The sequence below is a fragment of the Apiotrichum porosum genome (genome assembly GCF_003942205.1).
Source record: "Apiotrichum porosum strain DSM 27194 chromosome Unknown scaffold_5, whole genome shotgun sequence".
Classification (NCBI taxonomy): Eukaryota; Fungi; Basidiomycota; class Tremellomycetes; order Trichosporonales; family Trichosporonaceae; genus Apiotrichum; species Apiotrichum porosum.
The window spans coordinates 766,457-785,593 of NW_021167112.1; the positions used below are offsets into that span (position 1 = coordinate 766,457).

Below are 19,137 nucleotides of genomic sequence, written 5' to 3' on the forward strand. Positions count from 1 at the left end.
CGCGCGTCCGAGACTGCTGCCAGGACGAGTCCTTTCAAAATGCGGGTTCGCTTACTGGCAGGCTTCGTGGCCTCCCGGCCCCCGGTGATCCAATTGACGTCACTGCGATCTGGGCACCCGTCAACCACTACACGGCCACTACATATATTTAGCCCGTACGGCCCACGTTCATGTCTCGTCTCTCTACAACATCACACACATCCAGCTCCACAATGGCGCATCCACCTCCTGACAAGTGTCCTGCCAACCCTGCTTCGGCGGCGACGTGTCCAGTCGCCCATGACGCTCCGGTTGCTCCGACCCCAGCGGCCGCCACGGGTCGGGGTGACCCCCCAGAGTGGGTGGACGATGGCACTCGCACCGCGATCCCACAACCGCCTGAGCGCCTGCTGGTCGGTAACCTACTCGATATCGATCGACAGGAGGCGATCCAGTCTCTGCGCCGCCTCGCCCACCTCTATGGCCCAATCTTTCAGCTGCGCCTGATCAAGCTCGTCTGCTTCGCCTCTTCCCGCGTCATCGTCAACCAGTTATGCGATGAAAACAAGTTTGAGAAGATGCTGAGTTCTGCCCTTGTCCAAGTTCGGTCCTTTGCCGGCGACGGTCTGTTCACGGCGTACACGGGGGAGCACAACTGGGACCTTGCGCACCGTATCCTTGTCCCAGCGTTTGGGCCCCTGGCTATTAAGAAGATGCAACCCATGATGATGGAAATCATCTCGCAAATGCTGCTCTTCTGGGAGCACCACGCCGGACAGCCGTTCGAGGCCGCCGACCAATACACCCGCCTTACCTTTGTGAGTCCTGCAAGGTTCGATTTGCAACTGACACCCAGGACACGATCGGCTGGTGTGCGTTCCGCTACCGCTTCAACTCGTACCACACCGAGAAGATGCACCCGTTTATCAACATCATGGTCGACCTTCTCCTCGAGTCTGGCAACCGCGGCCACCGCCCTGGTCTCATCCAAGCCTTGATGTTTAACAGCGAGCTCAAATACCAAGAGAACATCAAGGAGCTTCATCGGCAGTGCGACGAGATTGTGGCTGCTCGCAAGCGTGACCCGGATCCGGACGCGCATGACCTACTCAACAACATGCTTCTCGACAAGGACCCCAAGACGGGAGAGAAGCTGTCGGACGAGAATATCCGCAACCAGATGGTTACATTCCTCATCGCCGGCCACGAGACGACCTCTGGTTTGCTCAGTTTCGCGACCTACTATCTCCTCAAGAACCCTCGTGTGCTCATCAAGGCCCGTGAGGAGGCAGACAAGGTTCTCGCCGAGGCCGGCGGGAACCTCAACCACATGAACTCAGCGAGTCTCGTTTACATTGACGCTATCTGCAAGGAGACTCTGCGCCTCCAGCCGACCGCCCCCGCGTTCACGGTCACGCCGAAGAGCAAGGAGGGTGAGATCCTGCCTGGCGGCTACGAGATCCCCCATGGCCAGGGAGTCACTGTACTCCTCCACGAACTTCAGCGCGATCCAGAAGCATGGGGCGAGGACGTCAATGACTTCCGTCCCGAGCGCTTCCTCGAGGCTCCCATCCCCAAGAATGCCTGGAAGCCATTCGGCAACGGTGCACGTGGCTGCATCGGTCGTGGCTTCGCCATGCAGGAGGCTGTGCTCGCCATCGCTCTCATTGTCAACCGCTTTGACCTCGAGATGGCCAACCCAAGCTATGACCTGGGCATCAAGCAAACTCTCACCATCAAGCCCAAGGACTTCTTCATTGTCGCTCGCCCACGCAAGGACCGTCACCAGAGCCTCCTCTCCGAGCTCATTGCCGGCGGCACCGCCACCGCTGCTGGCGAGGACGAATCCAAGAAGACGCCTGTTGCTGCCGGCACTGCCAAAGCGGGTGGCAGCAAGCTGTATGTTCTCTTCGGGTCCAACTCGGGTTCGTGTGAAGGCCTTGCCCACGATATTGCTCGTGACGGCTCCCGCCGTGGATTTGACGTTACCCTCGGTGACCTTGACACTGTTGCCGGCACAGGCAAGCTGCCGACCGACGGCCCTGTTGTCATCTGTACAGCAAGCTACGAGGGTCTGCCGACCGACAACGCACGCATGTTCTATGCTTCGCTCCGTGCCGACAGCAAGGACACCATGAAGGGTGTCAAGTTCTCCGTCATGGGAGCCGGTCACCACGATTGGGCCACCACGTTCCACAAGGTCCCGACGTACATCGATGAGCGACTTGAGGAGCTCGGCGGCGAGCGCCTCCTGCCACTCCACAAGGCGGATGCCGGAGGCGACATCGTCGGAGACTTTGAGGAGTACCAGACCGATCTCTGGGCCAAGCTCGGCGGTGACTCGAGTGGTGCTTCGGCCACTGCGACGGCAGCAGCGGTCCCCGCTGCCGACACTGGTGCCGGTGGCAAGCCCAGTCTCCCCGTCCGCATTGTGCCCCGCTCGGCCAACGCCGCTGCCCAGCGTGTAGCGGCTGGTATTGACAGTGTCGGCACTGTCTCGTCACAGGATGTCCTTGTCAACGTCAGTGCCGATCACCCGCAGATGAACAGTATCACCATCAAGCTCCCCGAGGACCAGACGTACCACGCTGGTGACTACCTCGCTGTTCTCCCCAAGAACCCAGTTCAGGCAGTCGAACGTGTTGTCAAGCACTTTGGTATCCAAAAGGACGACAACATTGTCCTCTCCCTCCCCGGATCGTTCCTGCCGAACGATACGCCCATCAATGTCTCGGACCTGCTCAGCGAGTACGTTGAGCTCGGCCAGCCAGCTTCCAAGACACTCCTTCCCAAGTTGGCGAACATGTGCACCGACTTGAAGGAGCGTGAGGCAATCAAGGCTCTCGAGGACGACTATGTTGAAAAAGTCACAAAGGCGCGTCTCTCCCTCGTCGACATTCTGGAGAAGTACAAGTCGTGCGCGGCGCCACTGGACTTCTTCCTCGCCAACCTCCCAAAGATGAAAATCAGGCAGTACTCCATCTCTTCTACTCCCCTCGACAGCTACGACACGGTCAGTCTCACGTTTACGGTCCACACGGTCCCCAGTGCCGACGGCAAGACCTACTACCCCGCCGGCGTGGCCAGCAACTACATTGCCTTCCTCAAACCCGGCGACAAACTTTTATGCGCCGTCAAGGCCAGTGCCGAATTCCACCTGCCGACCGACCTCGCCACGCCCGTGGTCATGTTCACGGCGGGATCGGGCATTGCCCCCTTCCGCGGTTTTGTCATGGAGCGTGCGCTGCAGAAGGAGGCCGGGCGCAAGATTGGCCCCATGGTCCTGTACTACGGCTGCCGCACCGAAGACGACATGGTCTACCGCGCCGAACTGTGCAAGTGGGTCAAGGACGGCGTGCTCGACCTGCGGCCCGTCTTCTCGCGCTCCACGGCCCAACCAACCAGCTTTGCCGGCACAAACACGACCATTGTTCCTGGAGCGAAATATGTCCAGCACCGCGTGTGGGAGGAACGCAAGCAAGTGGAGGACCTGTTCCACGCCGGCGCCCAGTTTTACACGTGCGGCTCTGGCGCCAAGCTCGGTGCCGACCTCCGCAAGACTCTGGTCGACATCATTGGCCAGACGAAGAAGTGCCAGGAGGCTGGAAATGACCCGCAAAAGGTGTACGAGAAACTTGCGCAGAACAGGTACAAGACGGACGTGTTCCTGTGAGTTGAAAAAAAAATTAGCAATAAAATAGCAATTTGTATCCCAAGTGTGGCCTGCTGCTTAGTTGAGGCGTGAATGCACCGAACGCGTGGATTGTCATGCAGGCCGCGGGCCGTGAAGAGCTCAGGCTCGACATCTCTCGCACCAGCAGGGCCCCTTCACACAGGGCTGTTACCAACACCGAGGCCTGGTTATATCAGTCGGTAGATAGTTTGACTCTTACTCCATTGTTAGGATATCAAAATGTCATGGGTTCGAGCCCCATACTAGGCTACAGCAGCATCCCCAAGGTGCTGTTCGTCTCTTTTGGTCCCCCCGGATGTCGAAAAGAGTCGACAAGAGGTTGGTTGACAGGGTGGAACGACGACGCGCGGTCTCTCGCCGAGAGTCGGAAGTGCCACAGCCGAAAAAGAAAAGAAAGAAAAACGGGCCGCCTGTGTGCTGGCGCACGGATCACCGCGCACGGCTGCACACTCCCGCTCACTTGCAGGTATGCACAGCGATCCAGCGACCTGGTACGCTTCGGGAAGTCAGTCGTACCGCACTGTGTGCACCGTGTGCACCGTGCCCACCATGGGCCACCTGACCCTGGCAGGGGAGGTGGGAACGAAGAGGAACAAGGGGGAGGGAGGCCAGATCTCCAGGATCTGAGGTGGCGGCGGCGCAGAACAGCCGCCGATGGTCCAGATGCAAGCCACTGTTGATGCAGATATGCTTATGGCAACGTGGGGGATGAGGCCATAGCCATAGGCCACACAGGCCCGTGTTCTTTCGGCGCAAAGTGCCACCCATGTGCCCATGTGTGCCGGACTGCGTGCCTGCGTGACACCCACTCATGTAGACGGAATCCCGTCGTCCCATGTGCTCCCCGCCGCCTGTCCCATGCCCTCCCAGCGTCCACTCCCAGCGGGTGCTGTAAGCGTGACAAAATAGAGTATGACATGTCTGCAAGTGTTCCCTTTATATATGTAAGCTCCTAGATTGCACGATTCTGGGAATCGCGCATCTCCGGTGTGAATGGTTGTGTGGTGGTATGGTGGTCATAGTGGCGTGGTGGTGGTACGTGTGGTCATGAATTGCGTATTGCGTAAGGGAGGTAATCATGATCGTTCGCCCGCGTGGTTGCCGTTATTGCTCATGAGTGCCTCGACATCGTCATGGTGTCCTGCGGAGCCATATCGCTGCTGCTGACCGCTCGCCGCCGAGGTTGACGCTGTAGCCGAAGGGGCGAGGGACAGGTTATCGCTCGACTGGGCGCTCTGGCTCATGTGCTCGCTCTCAATGTCGTCCAAGCTCAGCTCCGAGGTCGAGTCTTCGTTGGAGGGCTCAAGCGCTCGTCCAGCGAGACCTAACATGGTGTCGGCACCGCCGGCATGGTAAAGCATCGAGTTGCGCTTGTTCCGTGCTGCCGAGGTCGCGTCGTCCGGGCTTCCAGCGCCGCCTGGTGAGGCAACCTCGCCTGGCACCTGGAGACCAGCCGCGGGCGTAGCCGTAATCTCATCAAGCGGGAGCTCGTCGACACCTTCGTCGTCGAAGATGGCGCCGAAGCGGCTGACGAGCTCGTAAAAGATCCCGGCGGGAATACCAAGAGTGGGCGAGAAGACGATACCAATGTTTCGCAGCGTCATCTTGTTAACGGACGAGTTGCGCACAATCAGGATTAGGTGTGCGGTGAACGCGCGTAAGAGGGTGTAATTGGCTGGCGGGAGCTCTGCGACAAGGCGCGACAGCTCGGCAACGCGGGCCGACGAATCGACAAGGTCTGAAGCGTTAGCGGAGGTGGATGGAGAGGGAAGGGAGACCTCAACTCACCAATGACAGCAAGGAATCGGATGTGCAGCTCCCTAGTAAGGAGACTAGTAGGAAGTTCGCGCAGGTACGTCTTGAGGAGACCGGCGATGGCATGTGGGTCCCAGCGTTCGTCCATCTGGAGAAGGTTGACATCGCCCTCGTGGTTGAACCTTTCCTTGAGGCCCTTGATGACTGCACTACTGCCACTGAGGCGGTAGATACCCTCTTCTTGGTCGGCCTGCTTGGATTCGAGGTATTCGATACACCGGAAGACAATGGCTGGGAGGCCAGCGACAGAGGCAATGGCAAGCGAGTCTGGAAGCGGGATCCCAAAGACGGGTCGAGTGGCTGCGCCCTTCTCGGGTGGCGCCTTGCCGAAGCCCCAGAAGCGACCCGACTTGGCCTTGCGGTCGCGGTCACGGTCCACAGGGTATCCTGGCACTGAGCTGATGCCGTCGTTGGATAGCTTGGAGAGGTAGGCTGGGGAGAACGACTGTCGAACGGGCATGGCACTCTGGCGTTTGGTAGGTTTAGGGGTCGGTCCGTCGATGGGGCTGGACAATTGGCTTTTAATGTCGGCACTGTTCATGCCCGAACCACTCGTAACAGTAGTCAGGGGATGGCCTGGACCTCCAGCGCTACTGGAAGAGGGCTCTCGGCTGGGCGTCTGGCCAGCAGTTGTGTGGAGGCTGCGCTGCGACTCCATGAGGTTGATGACGCTCGGCAGCGGTGCGCCCGAGATGAACTTTGCGTTGGCGTCTGGCATCTGAGACATGGGCTTAGCCGAAGTGACGACGACGTCCTTGCTCGACTTGCGGATCGCACTCCGTCGGCGTTGGTGGCCTAGTTGAGCGGACATGGCGTTAGGTGGGCCGCTAGCGTTTTGAGGCGGCGGGGATTGCACAACCGGTGCGGGTGCAGGTGCGGGTGCGGGTACGGGTGCGGGTGCCGGGGGCTCAGGCTCGACCTGACGAACGAGCATCTCGATCCAGCTGTCGCGCTCCATGTCGCTGCCGGCGCACAGGACGTGACGGTTCTGGTCCCTTCTGGACGATGCCTCGATGATAAGGAAAGCATGGCGGAAGTTGCGCTCGTCACTCGAGTCGGGAGCGCGGTTCTGGCGCCCGATTTGAGCGCCGGTGATGGTAATCGTACCCAAATAAGTGCCACCACGAGACTCGTAATACTTCATGACAGGGCCGTCCAGGATGAAGTAGCGCGTTTTCCAACCGCCAAAGTTTTTGCCCTTCTTGGTAAGGTAACCTTCCTTGCGTTGCTGGTTCAACTTGGTCTGCACCACGTCGGTGGACAAGAAGTTGCAGAGATCCGACTTGTCGCTCACGGGCGCGACGAGGAGCGACTCCAGGTAGTGCTCCAATGCGACCTTGCGCTGATCAATCTTGCTGGGCGCAAAGTCCTTCCAAGCCTTGCCCTCCGGCAATGGCGCGACCATACGTTTCCAGTCTTTTCGGTTCTTGCCAGACCGTTCCTGTGTGCGCTGGTCGAGTTCCATAAAGGCTGAAAAGGTCTTGCCGACGGTCCACTGTAGTGGTTGGGTCGAGTTCGGTGGACGGACCTGCACTTGGACGATAAAGCAGAGCACGTCGCGCCCGCTTTGGTTGGGGTAAACGGACGAGTGGGGGATGGAGAGCCGGGCATGCGGAAGGAGCGCTGGGGTGAGGACCATGTGGTCGGGAATCTGCTGGGCTGCGGGAGGAGTGATGAGGGTCGTGGATTCAATCGATGGTCGTGCGTCGGTGGCGGGCGACATGGGTGGACGGGACGTAACAGTATCTTGAGATGGTCGTGGCGAGGTGCTCGTGAGCTCCTCGGACAGCTCAGCGATTGGCGATGCGCGCGCGCTCTCGCCTGGAGAAGTTGTGTAACCAGTTGGGACGTCTGAGCCCACAACCGCGTTCTCTGGAATGAAGGAGTTGCTGAGCTGCTGGTCCTTCTGGTCGGCCAATGCCATAAAGGACGCGACCTCGGGGGGAAACGTCATTCGACTCTCGTGACGTAACCTCTTCTCGGGCATCAGTGACGGCAGCAGTGTTGTCTGCGCATGCGCAACAAGACCACTGTTCTCACTGGCGCTGGATGGCGGCATTCCTGAAGGTGGGTTGCTGGAGATAGGCTCGCCTGGAGTCGACGTTTCTGACGCCGAACGATTCGGGATGGCGGCAGCTGCGGACCCGGTCGACGCCTTGTCATCGCCGTCGACGTTCAGTCGGCGCCCAGACTCGTGTGACCCCGAGCCCAGAGCCATAGCACTGGCACTATGGGGTACCCGTCGATTGGGTGCGGTGACTGGTTCCAGCCCTGCCGACACTAGCCGGCCATTTGCGCGCTCGCGGTCGGCGCGCAGCCGGTCGTTGTCAGCTGCGAGATGCGCACACTGTGCACGTTGTTTCTCAATCAACTTCCACAGTTGCGTGTTCTGTGCTTGTAGGCTGTTGCGGTCGTTCACGATTGCGTCTAGTGTCCGCCGCACGTCGCCACCATGTGAACGAATCAGAGATTCGACATCCATGCTGCCAGACGGGTGATGCCTGGGCGAACCTGGACTGGGCTGCATGGGTGAGGTGAATGGTGACATGGCCTTTGCGACGCCGAGCGCTCCAGTGGGCGCACTCGACCCGAACAAGCCCACTTGGCCGCTGGGAGAGCCATTCGAGCCTCCAGGCGTGTTGATAATTGGGGTGACGACGGTGCCGCCGGGAGTTGCCTGCAAAGACATGGTCGTGCGAGCAGCCTGTCAGCCTGTTTACCAGGTCAGCATCGACAATGCAGAGCGGTAGTCTGGTCATAAAAACTCCCAACACAAGGTGTGTTGCTTTTGGACTGGGGTACGTACGCAGAGGCCTATAGACACGAGGGCGAGATGCGCAGACGGGTGTTGGAAGAAAGAAGGGGACTGACTTGCGAGTGCTCGTGCTCGTGCCGTTGTTGACACGGCCGAGCCTCGTGCGTCTTGCTGCGCGCAAAAGGTCCGGGGGTCTCTGTCGCGTTGTCGCGAACCGGATGGACCACTTGAAGGTGACTAGACAACAGAGTGGAACAACGGTGCTCTGTGATGTGTTTTGCGTCTTCCCAGCGAGGAAGGCTCGAAGTGTAGAGGTAGCGGGGTGGGAAAATCGGAGCGCGGGGAAGGGGGCGAGTATCTGGGGGCCAGGGGGGGGGAGCGGCCGGGTGGAAATGTGGGTATGAAGAGGTGTGGTAGGTGAATGTGCGGCGTGGATTATGAGACTGGATGTAAAAGTACAGCCGCCCGTGGGTCGTGGATGGTGAAGTGGAGAAGCAGGAGGAGAAGGGGGAGGATGGAGGAGGAGGATGGGGGGGGGGAGGTGATGGCGGAGAGAGAGGGTGCAAAGCGAGATATTGAGATGAATGGGCGAGAGGAGGGAATGAGTTGGCACAACCCCCCCCCCCGCCCGCCCGCCCACGCTAGGCTGTGGTCGCGACGGATCGTCCGCCAGCGAGCACCCAGGGTGACACCACGTGGCATCGAAACACACAGTCAGGGGCCATCAGCCCACTCGACACCTCCATAGTGTGTTTGCATCCTCTCTCGCTCATATATCCACACATTCACAACGACACCGTGCAACTGGCCTGCCCACAGTTCACTGGTATATGCATGTCACGGCTGCCGCTCTTTTCTCATCTATGTTGTATCATGGGGGTTTAACCCCTTCTCACAAAGTAACGCGTCGCACAGATAACGACCCAGTTGCGCGCGCTCGACGCGTTCCCGAAACAGCTGAAACTCCAAGAGGGGAGAGGCCAGGACGCGCGTGCCAGCGTGGCTCCTGGTCAATGTGAGAACAGATCGTCAGAACGTCAGAACACTCAGCGCTGCGCGAGGACCCAATGATCCAATGAACGAGTGCACGATCGCAGCACCACAGGCAAACCCTCGCAAAAGAGAGGCAGCATAGGAACGGTACGCAGAAGCTGACATACCTGTGGAAATGAGGCCAGGTGTGCACCTGGGCACAAACTTGAGGACCGCATGGGTTGGCCCCACCACATTTTCCTGCCAGCTGCTGCGCTGCTGCTTACCTTGATAGCCGGGAGACAGCACACAGGACCCAGGCCTTACCCACACATGCACATACATACGCAGGAAAGAGTGTCTTTACCCGAGAGGAGTGCGCATTCACTCACTCCACTGTTTGTCGATTCCAGCGTACAAGGACAGTTTCACTCCCACGCTCTGCCTCCGACAGCTGGTACTCCGACATAAACGGGCACTGAGAGAGGACATGTGCGTACAGTAGGGTCCATGAGGTCGTCGCAGTCCACAAGCAATCGAAGTCCACCTTCAACAGCAGTAGTGTTTACCAAAGTGCCACACTAGCGTACATTCAACACAATACATAGTGTGCCGTGGAATTGGAGCCACAGTGGTACAGTGGCATTACAGGCGATCGCGAAGGTTGATGTCTCGGCTACCTGCCACTCACCATCTTACGTCCCTGTGCCACCTCCACGTCCCCACTTGTCAAAGGAACGGGTCCGTGGCCGACAGTAGGTGCACAGACGCGGCCCCCGTCCGCCATCTACTTGTGTTTTGCATGGAGCCATTCCTGTGGCCGCCTGAAGGTGAAGGGCTATCGACGACCATGGGACTGGCGCACCACCTCTTCTCCAACAGACCGCCCAGGGCCATGAACGACTCTCGCCGCCTCACACTCCGCCCCGCACAGTCCGCCCCGACTCCGCCGTCCACCTCCTGGCCCGCGTTTTGTCGGGGTGGGGCTGCCCTTCCCGTGACTCACCCCGGGACGCGTCGAGGCACCAAATCGGTATCAGTGTAGTTGTTGCGTTGGGTGTAAAAAGGGGGACACGACGCGCCGGGGATAAATTGCTGCACCAGTGCATGCAAAAGCGAGCCCATTCCATTGGGTCATTTAAAGTATGGGGTCAATGGTCAGGATACAGGGCACGGCAAAGCCATTGCGTGTATGCATGTACGGCAGTTGCGACTACCGTGTCTGGTATCTTTCGATTGCAGAACCGCTGACCGTCACCGGCCGGTTGCAGTGTGTCTGATATCATGATATCGTTGCAGCTTGGCGTGATCGTCGCGCCAGATGGGAAGATACACTAAGCTTTCTTGACACGGGGCAGCAACTCGTCAGGCAAAGACGTGGCAACAAGGCAGACGGACAAGAGGACTCTCCTCTCCACCATGCATCATGTGCAAATGTGCGCTCCAATTCCGACATCGTAACGGAGCACGATCACGCTGACATGGGTAGAGGACCTGGCATGGACATCACGCCCTGCGTTGACGCACTTCACCGACGCACGTCGGCAACGCACGCACGCTTTGCCGTCCTGCATGATAACGAGATCGTGTGACAATCCACGATGCCCACTTACTCCATCAATCTCTGGTAGCGGGCAGGCTTCACATCGGTCGAGATCTGGGTCGCAGTCACCCGCTGGCTTTGGCGTCCATATATATTCTGGGGCGGCGTGGCGGCCGAATGTGGCTGCTTGCCAGCTCTCATCGCATGTCTAGTACCGCCGTTCGTCGTTGCTCCGTGTTCCATGTCTGGCTACACGCGCATCCGCGCGCCACGTCAAGTCGAAAGTCACTCGTGCCTCGGGCGCGTACACTTTGTTGGCCAAGCGATGCCGTTAACCTGTTCCCAGCTCTGACCTGAACACCTGGCGGCGGAACATTATGGGAACATGGGTACGCCTTTATCCCCGCGCCTCCCCTCGTTGGCTTAACCAACTGGAGTTCATACAACGCCTCCGATGCCGTACATGTGTACTGGACATGAGTGAGTAGAGCAGTGGGCTGACAGAAGGCCAATGGTTCCTATTTCCGAGTCTGCAGCGCAGACGTTTCTATAATGTGAGGTCCTGGCCCATTTCCTTCGCTTCGTCGAGGCACCGTCGGCCGCAAACCTTGTTGACTCGTAAACCAGTCGGTTGTATTCTTTTCGTTTCCTCCAGTCTTCTGCAGGGAGTTCAGATGTCAGAGAGGCCACGTTCGTGTCTGATGCAGTCCCGTGTATGTATGTATTGTACCCTTGCATGAACTGTTTTGCCGCACGAGACGCGGCACAGGTCAAGGCAGAAACGTTGGCAATACCCCGGCAAAAAAAGGTTCTATGCCCACCATCAAAACTTTCATTGCGTTTAGCGATACGGCAATGGCGACCATGTCGTTTGAGAGTCCATCAGTGCTCAAGAAGTGTTGATTGACCGCGGAGGACTGACCGCGGAGGAGATACGCAGCATGTGTTTGTCTGAAGCTGACATCAGAGTGCCTCAAGGACTCTTTATATATCGGTCTCCACAGATGTTGTTCCTTCCGGCACTAAACATGTGTATAATCGTCCTTCAGAGACGGACGCTGGGCTAGTACTTACAGCCACCATAGGCTAGTGAATACCGCGGCCGTAGTGCCAGTTAATTTGGCACACTCTGATGCGTCTCGTTCTCCAACCGAGGCACGCAACTAGGCAGGGTTGTTCGTCAATCCACGTTACATTTCTATGTGGGGAATGTGCGTATAAACAGTTGGGGTGGGAAAAAGTGCGTGAGGTATCGGCAATGGAAGATGATATATGAGTGGTAAACACTGGTCGCGTCTGTGTGTGGCAGAGACAACCATCCGAGATCCAGATGTCGCTTTTCAGGCGTCTGTGTGGCACATCCGCGCTTCCGGCAGCCTCGAAAGCTTCGGCAGAGACATCTTTTGCGACCAGCGCGACAGATGCAGAGCTGAGTCTAGAGCTGATGGCTGGTGGAGGCTAGTGAGTGCGAGGCGCGGAGAGCGAGTGTGAGAGGTTTGTGCTGAACATGGTTGACGTAGGGAGGTGTCGTCGATGGCGGTGTGCACGTCGCTAGTAGCCTGGTGGTGTAGCTGGTACCGAGCGTGGACTCTATGGGAACGGGTCCAGGTTGCTGGTGGCCTCGGTGGTGGTGTGGGCCGTTAGCAGGTCAGAATGGCCGTGGCGGTGGTGGTGGGGGTGTTGTCCAAGACGAGCTGGAGCGCGTTGCCTTCCCGGGGCTCCTCGGAGGACGTGAACGCGGTAGGCCGGGAGGTGGTGGAGCTGGGCGGGGTTGCGGCGGCGAAGGTGAGCACGGACACCTCGAAGGGCCGGTGGGTCTGTGCGATAGCCATCTCAGAAGACAAAGGGACGTCTCCCTGGGTCTCCTGAACTGCAGACGCCGTTGACTCCGAGGCCTCCTGCACGGGGGCCGCACCTCCGTGCTCTGCCGGCTCTTTCAGCGCCGCGAGCTCCGCGAGTTCCTTGACCTCCTTCTCCTTGATCTCCTTCTCCTTGATCTCCTTCTCCTTGATCTCCCTGTCCTTGAGTTCCTCCTCCTTGAGTTCCTTCTCCTTGATTTCCTTTTCCTTGAATCCAGCCTCCTGTTGTTCACTCTCCTTCTCCTCGGCGATCCGGGCGAGCCACTGGCCAGCGTAGGCGTAGCTGTCGGCCTCGCTGTAGTTCTTGGGGTGGATGTAACGGGCCACACCACCTCCATGATGGCAGAGCCTGGCCGCGAATACGGCGTCGGCTCCAGCGGCGTCGCTCGACTCGATCCAGTTGGTGGCAGCAGCCATCAAGTCCAGGGCACGGTAGGCTTCGGGTGAGGGAAGGTTGGGCGGAAGCCCGCGTGTGGGGTGTACCTTGTGGGTGCGCGGGATGGTGATGGTGACAGCGGCGGTCGAGCTGCCCTTGCCCTTGCCCTTGGTTGCAGTGGACTTGGACTTAGCGACGGTAGTACCATTTGAGTTGGAGGCAGCAGTGGCGCGAGCCTTGCGAGTAACAGGAAGATACGATGAAGCCTCAGTGCGTATCTTCTTGGCGTTGGTCGGCTCGTCCATGTCGCCCACGTCCTCTTCGCGAATACGCTTGAGGTCGAGACGGAGGTTGATCTTGATTGCAGAGTCGGTGGGGCAAGGGGTCTCGGGCTCACGAATGCGAACCCTCTTGGACCGCGCGTCACCTTCGGCCTCGATGCACTCCGTCTCCTTGTCATCACGCGCACGCTTGGTCGAAACCTCGGGAGCCGAGTTGTCGAGAGGAGGAGTGGGCGGCGTGGTTGCAATGTGCGACGACGACGTCGAACCACGGCAGAGATCGGGAGGCGAGGCCGTCCTTTCAGGAGAGGAGAGGAGTCTGTTGGAGCTGGTACCGCCGGGGTTGGTATTTGCTGTCAGGGACCTGGGAGTGCTATGGACAGGAGGGGAGGTGGGCTGCTGAGACTGTGAAGCGACACGACTGGAGCGGCGAAGTGACTTGGTAGTAGCGTCGTTGTAGGTGGTCGACATGATGCTCAACAACGGTGCGTGGTGATGAGTGGTAGTGTAATCGAAGTTTGGAGATGTATATGGTATGAGGATCCAATAGAGGGTCGACTGTGTGTTGTATGTGTGTGGATGTATGTGCTTGGAGGTCGGCCGTGTGGTGGGTATGGCTCGAGATCGCGGCCTTTTAAGTTGGTGGGTCGCCGTCGTGTTTCAATCACCGGTTCGCCCATTGATGGCAGGACTTCCACTGATGACATCTGGGTACTGCACCGCTCTATCATCAGTGAGTGACATGCGAACGCTGTTTTCAGCTGCAAGCAGGATGCATGGACTGTGGCCATGGGGGAGAATTGCAGAAAGGTTGCACCAGGGATCCGCGCATCTGGAGGCACCCCCCCCCCCCCCCCCCCCCGGATTCCAACGTGGAGGACCCAGTTGTGTGACAATGGAACAAGTCATAAGCTGCTGTAGGAAAACACGGGGATTCAGAGTGGTAACTTCAACTCGACACGGCTGCAGGATGAAAAGACCTACTGGGAGCTTGACCTAAATCGAGAAAACCAAATAAATCCCGAGAAAATGTCGAAAGTCGGCCGGCAAGCAACGCAGCTTTCCCACGTTACAACTCTGTCTAAACGTGCACACAGTTTGTCTAGACCGGAGTTGAGTAACGGCAGGGGCTATATACATACTTTAATGTAGTTCAAGTGGATTGTTCAAGACCTCATATCCCACACTGGGACAAGCGCCGTATGAATCTGGAGAGATTTGGTCACCTGGAATGGAGAAGACTCTCCTCCCACCTTCAGCTTTGCAAACTGAAGATATTAACGCTGATCCGCCACCTAATTAGCTTCCACACGCGTACGCACCGGGTCGTCCACGACGGCACGCGGTTCATTTCATGGCTGTAACCACTCGCCACACGGTGCCAACATGCCAACCAGCCGCATGGACACACCATTCACCTTGCACGTGATCACATCACACAAGCGGCCGGGCTCTGGGAATTACGGTCAGCCCAACACCTCCCTAGCGCGGACGTGGTTGCTTTTCCTTTGTCTCAACCGCCTCCCCATATCATCCATCCAACCACTCCATCCACCATTCCATCCATCCATTCCATCCATTCCCCCTTTGTTGGCGGTCCGCTGCCCTGCTTTAGGACACAGCCCTTCCTTCAATCCTTCCACTTTACATTACATGTCACCTCCCTGTGGAATGACGCCTCCATCCCCCTTCACCTCCTCCTTCTTTACCCCCTTCCTACCTCTTCACCCCCTCCCTCCGTCCCGGTTCGGGCGGGACATCAACAGAAGCCGACCTGGCGGATACCAGAAGCCGTCCCCTGGCGAGATAACCAGAGCCCGTTTCCTGGCGGGATACACAGAGAGACTGTAGACGTTGCCTGGTAACATTTGGCCATTTGTTTTAGTGATTGCTTCCTCATTTGACGTGACCCAATACCCCAACGCCGCGTCAAAGAGCGGGAGTGATCACTAAATCGAATGGACAGGCTGTGCGCAGAAAATCCAGCCAGCAGCGTCCATGGCGTATTGAGATCCCCTCATGCCAATTATCCCATGAACAAATGATACAGTCTCACGCGTGGACCCCTCTCAAGAGCTCCTCACTGCGACTGTACACTTGGCACAAGCCAGCGTGGGCAGGAAGGAAAGCAGTGCATTCCCCCCACCGTTGCGAAACTTCGCGATAGACAGAGGTGGTGAGACACACAGTATCGGTGCCACCCGCTGTACCGCTGTGCTGTCGGTCGTCGCCATTTGCACTATCGACAGGAGGTGGTAGATCAGCGACGATTGTCTGGTCCCAGTGTGTATCGACTAGCGATAAGGTTAGGTCGCATGTGGCAGTGCTTGCCCGTGGCCGGACTAACCTGGTGCGGTGTTCGAAGGGAGCGCATGATCGACACGACAATCGTCAACCACAATAGTCTTCCCCCCTGCCGTACGGTCTATGCAAAACAGCCGCTCTGGGGCAGGAGCTCACGTGTAATATTGCAGCAAATTGAATACATGTCTCATTCACTACGGCTTGTACGGGACCTCTGCGTCGTCATCTACCTGCTGTCGAGTGGCAAACGGCTGCGTCAACCTGCCTCCCGCAGACCTTTCGAGTTACTCAGTCGTTGACGGAAAAGTCAGTCTTGAGAACGAGGGGGCCGTTGGGACCACGGGGCATCATGATGGCCTTGGGGAGCTTGGTGTCGAGCACTTCCGATCCGTGGTGCTGGGTCTTGTCATTGCAGGCGTGGGTCTCGTGGCAGTTCTTGTGGGCCCAGGCGCCGTCTCCCTTGTCGCCGACCGCGTAGCTGTGGCCGAGAATGTACGAGTTGATGCACATGACGGCGGGGCACTGGTACATGTTGGGAACTTGGCCGAGGCCCAAGGGGCTCTTGGTGTGCATACGGCCGTAGACCTCGTGGAGAACTGGGTGTGAGCTGTGAAAGCAGGGTACAGCTCACTGAAACCGGCCCTGGAGAGGGCATTGCGGGTGGTGTAACGCGCGTTGAGAATGGCCTCGCCACAGTCGAGGGCGTGGGCGTACCACTCGTTGAAATCCGTAAGACGGCCGATCTTGATGGCAGTGAGACCGAGCTTGGCCCAGAGGTCAGATTCGCTGGGTGGGTTAGCCAACGATAGGTTCCTCATACCCACAGTTGGGCGATACCAGTCGAAAACGCCTGCTGGTTCGTGAAGATGAGCGGAGTAGCCGCCCAAGGGTAGAGCTCAAGGAGAAGCTTGCAGTACTCGCGCGCAGCAGCAATGTAGTTGCCAGTGTCAAAGAGGCTACTGTGAGCGTCGCTCGTGGGCTGCTAACTCACGCCTTGGTGACGATATCCTTCTTCTCCTGCACGCGCTTGACGACACTCTTGATAGGTTCGACAGCTTTGTTCCTCTTGCGGTCACGAGGGTGGACCCAGCCTTGGCCGTAGTTGTCAGGGAGGGTGGTGTTGGCGTTCTTGCCCTTGCCGCCGCTGTTCGTGAAGATGGCACGCCACTTGGCCGCCTCAACCTTGCCCATGGCGGTAGGAGTAGGAGAGTCGAGGAATCCGTGAACGTGGAGAGTGTCCATCAAGACGTCGAGGTAGGTCATGTTCCAACCGAGGCGAGCGCGCTCGTGAGGAGGAGCACAGGCCTTCATTTTGGCGCCGAACGTGGCATACGTGCCGTGAAGCAGCCTATAGAGGGTACAGTCAGCTCAACCAAAGGAAGGTCAATTGGGCCCCTCAGAGGGCAGTTTCCCAAGGCTCACATCTGGGATTTCTCAGTGTCTTCTCTCTCGCTCTTCTTGAAGCGGGCAGTAAGGATGCCCTTGGTAGTGTCGATGTCGTCCCAGGGGAACAGGCCCCAGAGCTTGGCGTTGAGAGTCTGGTCTTGCTGGCCGAGATGAGCGTCGGCGAGCTGAACGGCGCGGGTAAGGTGGAACCCGTCGCCACCGAGGGTGAAGGGGCAGAGAGGGAGAGTGAAGAGAGGACCCCACTCGGGGACGTGGAGCTCGCCGCCCATGGAGGAGAAGACCTGCATGATGGCGAGGTCAATGGATGGGTGTCCGAAAATGAAAAGGGGTTTGTAAGGTGGGATGAGAGAATGTGAGAAAGTAAGAGGATTGTTGCTGGCCGCTGGGTGAAAGGGCGCGTCAAGTCGCGTCAACCGCCCCGACTGCCAGTTTCACGGTGTGGGGGGCCCTGGGGGCGTCATGACGTGCATCCCAATCGGTGTGTGGCGGGTCACAGTAGTACATGAGAGCGAGCCCACATCTCCTGCAATACTGTGAGGTATCTGGTATAACTTGGCATGCATGCAACCCAAACGCCCAGAGTACCAGAGTCTTGCTCCATTCTAAAGCGCACCCGGCTGGACTCCATCATTTGAACCGATTTTCTGTTATTTTCCGGTATCTCTGCTTCTACGGCTTTCTTATAAAAATCCGCTTTGTCACACCCTCCAACAACTCCCACGACATTTCCAATCTAATTTAACGAGCTTCAGTAAGCGTGTGTGTCACTACGCGCTGCGGACGTCCCTCCCCAGCGTTGCGTCCGAAAGAGCCGGGAAAATGGCGACCATCTGCCAACTAAAAACGGAGGTGCTGCAGCCACCCAATTCTCGTCCGTCCCCACGCTTCTCGGTCTTCACATGCCTTCCAAAAAAAGCAATACGGCGCACTCCACGCGTCTAAAACAAAAGATAAATGCCTTCTACCCGAATTGAACGGGTGACCCTTTCATACCACAGCACGTTCTGGCGAACACTACTAGTGAAAAATTCTAACCACTGAACTAAGAAGGCAGATGAAATCTCAAAATTGTGCAATATGATGAGGCGCCAGAATGTTTTTGACAACTCGGTCTCTCTTCTCCTTACGACTGGGTATCTATGGAGGACAACGAGGTCTTTGTTGAGGAACAACACCGTGAGAGGGCGGTGAACCGCCGCGCGGATACTCCACCAGGCATGGCCTCATCGGTATCACTACCGGTCTGTCTCTATCCGCCTCCCTCCGTCTGTGTCCGACTCACATGGCGCACCAGTCACTCAGCGACGTATCCCATGTACAGCCACAGATCGGCCACAGATCCACAGATGCCCTTCCACGCCTGTATCCGACATCGTTTTTCTGACGCTGTGGCCCTGTGGCTCTGGTGTTTCGGTTGAGGCGGTATCCGGAGGATCTGCAACAGAACGGACACTCTGTCGCAGCTAATCTGGGCTGCCGCCACCGAGGTACTACCCCGGCATCAAAGCAATGGGCAAAGTTCGTGCCCCCAAGAGCCGGCGGGACTCACCGCAGCCAATCTTCAATCGAGACCAGATGTTTCGGAACGCGGCCGACGTGTGCTCATCACTTGATCACTTGGACAACCTGCCTGCTGCTCAAGGCTCCGGAGCTCGACGGGGACAGTCAACAACTCGTCGTCCTTCGGGGACGGGCCTGGGCGACCGATGTGGAGAGAATACCGGCTGGGCCACGACGAGATGCCCACATGCCTCGAGGTACTGCAGGTACCCGACGGCCTGCGACCAAGTGACCGACGGCTTGACCTCAGGTGTTGTCTACACTCGTCGCGTCGCTGCTGCTGTGCTGCTGTTCATCAGTTCGCGGCTGTTGTTAGATCCATATCCGTTTTGAAGGGCGGTGTCCACCAAACATTGCCCTAGTGACGTCAGTTGATCGCAATGCAGATTGTTTGTTCTTTCCACATACGCACTGCCAAAGGTCTGAACAGCCGCGGCTAGCTAGCTACAGCTCGTCAGCTGGCCAGCTGGCCAGCTCTCTGGGGATACATAAAAGGAAGACCACAGGCACGCCGTCTTCCCCCCGCGTTCTTGCATTCTCTCCTCCCACCTCCCCACACCCTTTTCAGGTTTTAACGACCCGGCAAGCGTTT

The 19,137-nt window shown here is 58.0% G+C and overlaps 4 protein-coding genes and 2 non-coding genes across 6 annotated transcripts; 2 read left to right on the forward strand and 4 right to left on the reverse strand.

Annotated features, from left to right (window-relative positions):
* Positions 1-212: 212 nt before the first annotated feature.
* EHS24_007562 (uncharacterized protein) lies at positions 213-3,652 on the forward strand (the record flags this gene model as incomplete). The annotated part of the gene is made up of 2 exons (XM_028622919.1): positions 213-797; positions 836-3,652. The coding sequence occupies 2 exons, from the start codon at positions 213-215 to the stop codon at positions 3,650-3,652; spliced, it is 3,402 nt and encodes a 1,133-aa protein (XP_028476812.1).
* A 182-nt stretch (positions 3,653-3,834) lies between these two features.
* EHS24_007563 lies at positions 3,835-3,922 on the forward strand. The gene has a single exon. It is a non-coding gene; the product is annotated as a tRNA-Lys (tRNA).
* An 827-nt stretch (positions 3,923-4,749) lies between these two features.
* EHS24_007564 (uncharacterized protein) lies at positions 4,750-8,177 on the reverse strand (the record flags this gene model as incomplete). The annotated part of the gene is made up of 2 exons (XM_028622920.1): positions 4,750-5,411; positions 5,462-8,177. 2 exons carry the CDS (start codon positions 8,175-8,177, stop codon positions 4,750-4,752), a joined length of 3,378 nt encoding a protein of 1,125 aa, XP_028476813.1.
* Positions 8,178-12,398: 4,221 nt separating this feature from the next.
* EHS24_007565 (uncharacterized protein) lies at positions 12,399-13,745 on the reverse strand (the record flags this gene model as incomplete). The annotated part of the gene is made up of 1 exon (XM_028622921.1): positions 12,399-13,745. The coding sequence occupies one exon, from the start codon at positions 13,743-13,745 to the stop codon at positions 12,399-12,401; it is 1,347 nt and encodes a 448-aa protein (XP_028476814.1).
* A 2,121-nt stretch (positions 13,746-15,866) lies between these two features.
* EHS24_007566 (uncharacterized protein) lies at positions 15,867-17,272 on the reverse strand (the record flags this gene model as incomplete). Its single annotated transcript, XM_028622922.1, has 5 exons — positions 15,867-16,100; positions 16,154-16,364; positions 16,403-16,534; positions 16,570-16,926; positions 17,001-17,272. The coding sequence occupies 5 exons, from the start codon at positions 17,270-17,272 to the stop codon at positions 15,867-15,869; spliced, it is 1,206 nt and encodes a 401-aa protein (XP_028476815.1).
* A 668-nt stretch (positions 17,273-17,940) lies between these two features.
* Positions 17,941-18,037, reverse strand: EHS24_007567. Its single transcript has one exon. It is a non-coding gene; the product is annotated as a tRNA-Thr (tRNA).
* Between the last annotated feature and the right edge of the window lie 1,100 nt (positions 18,038-19,137).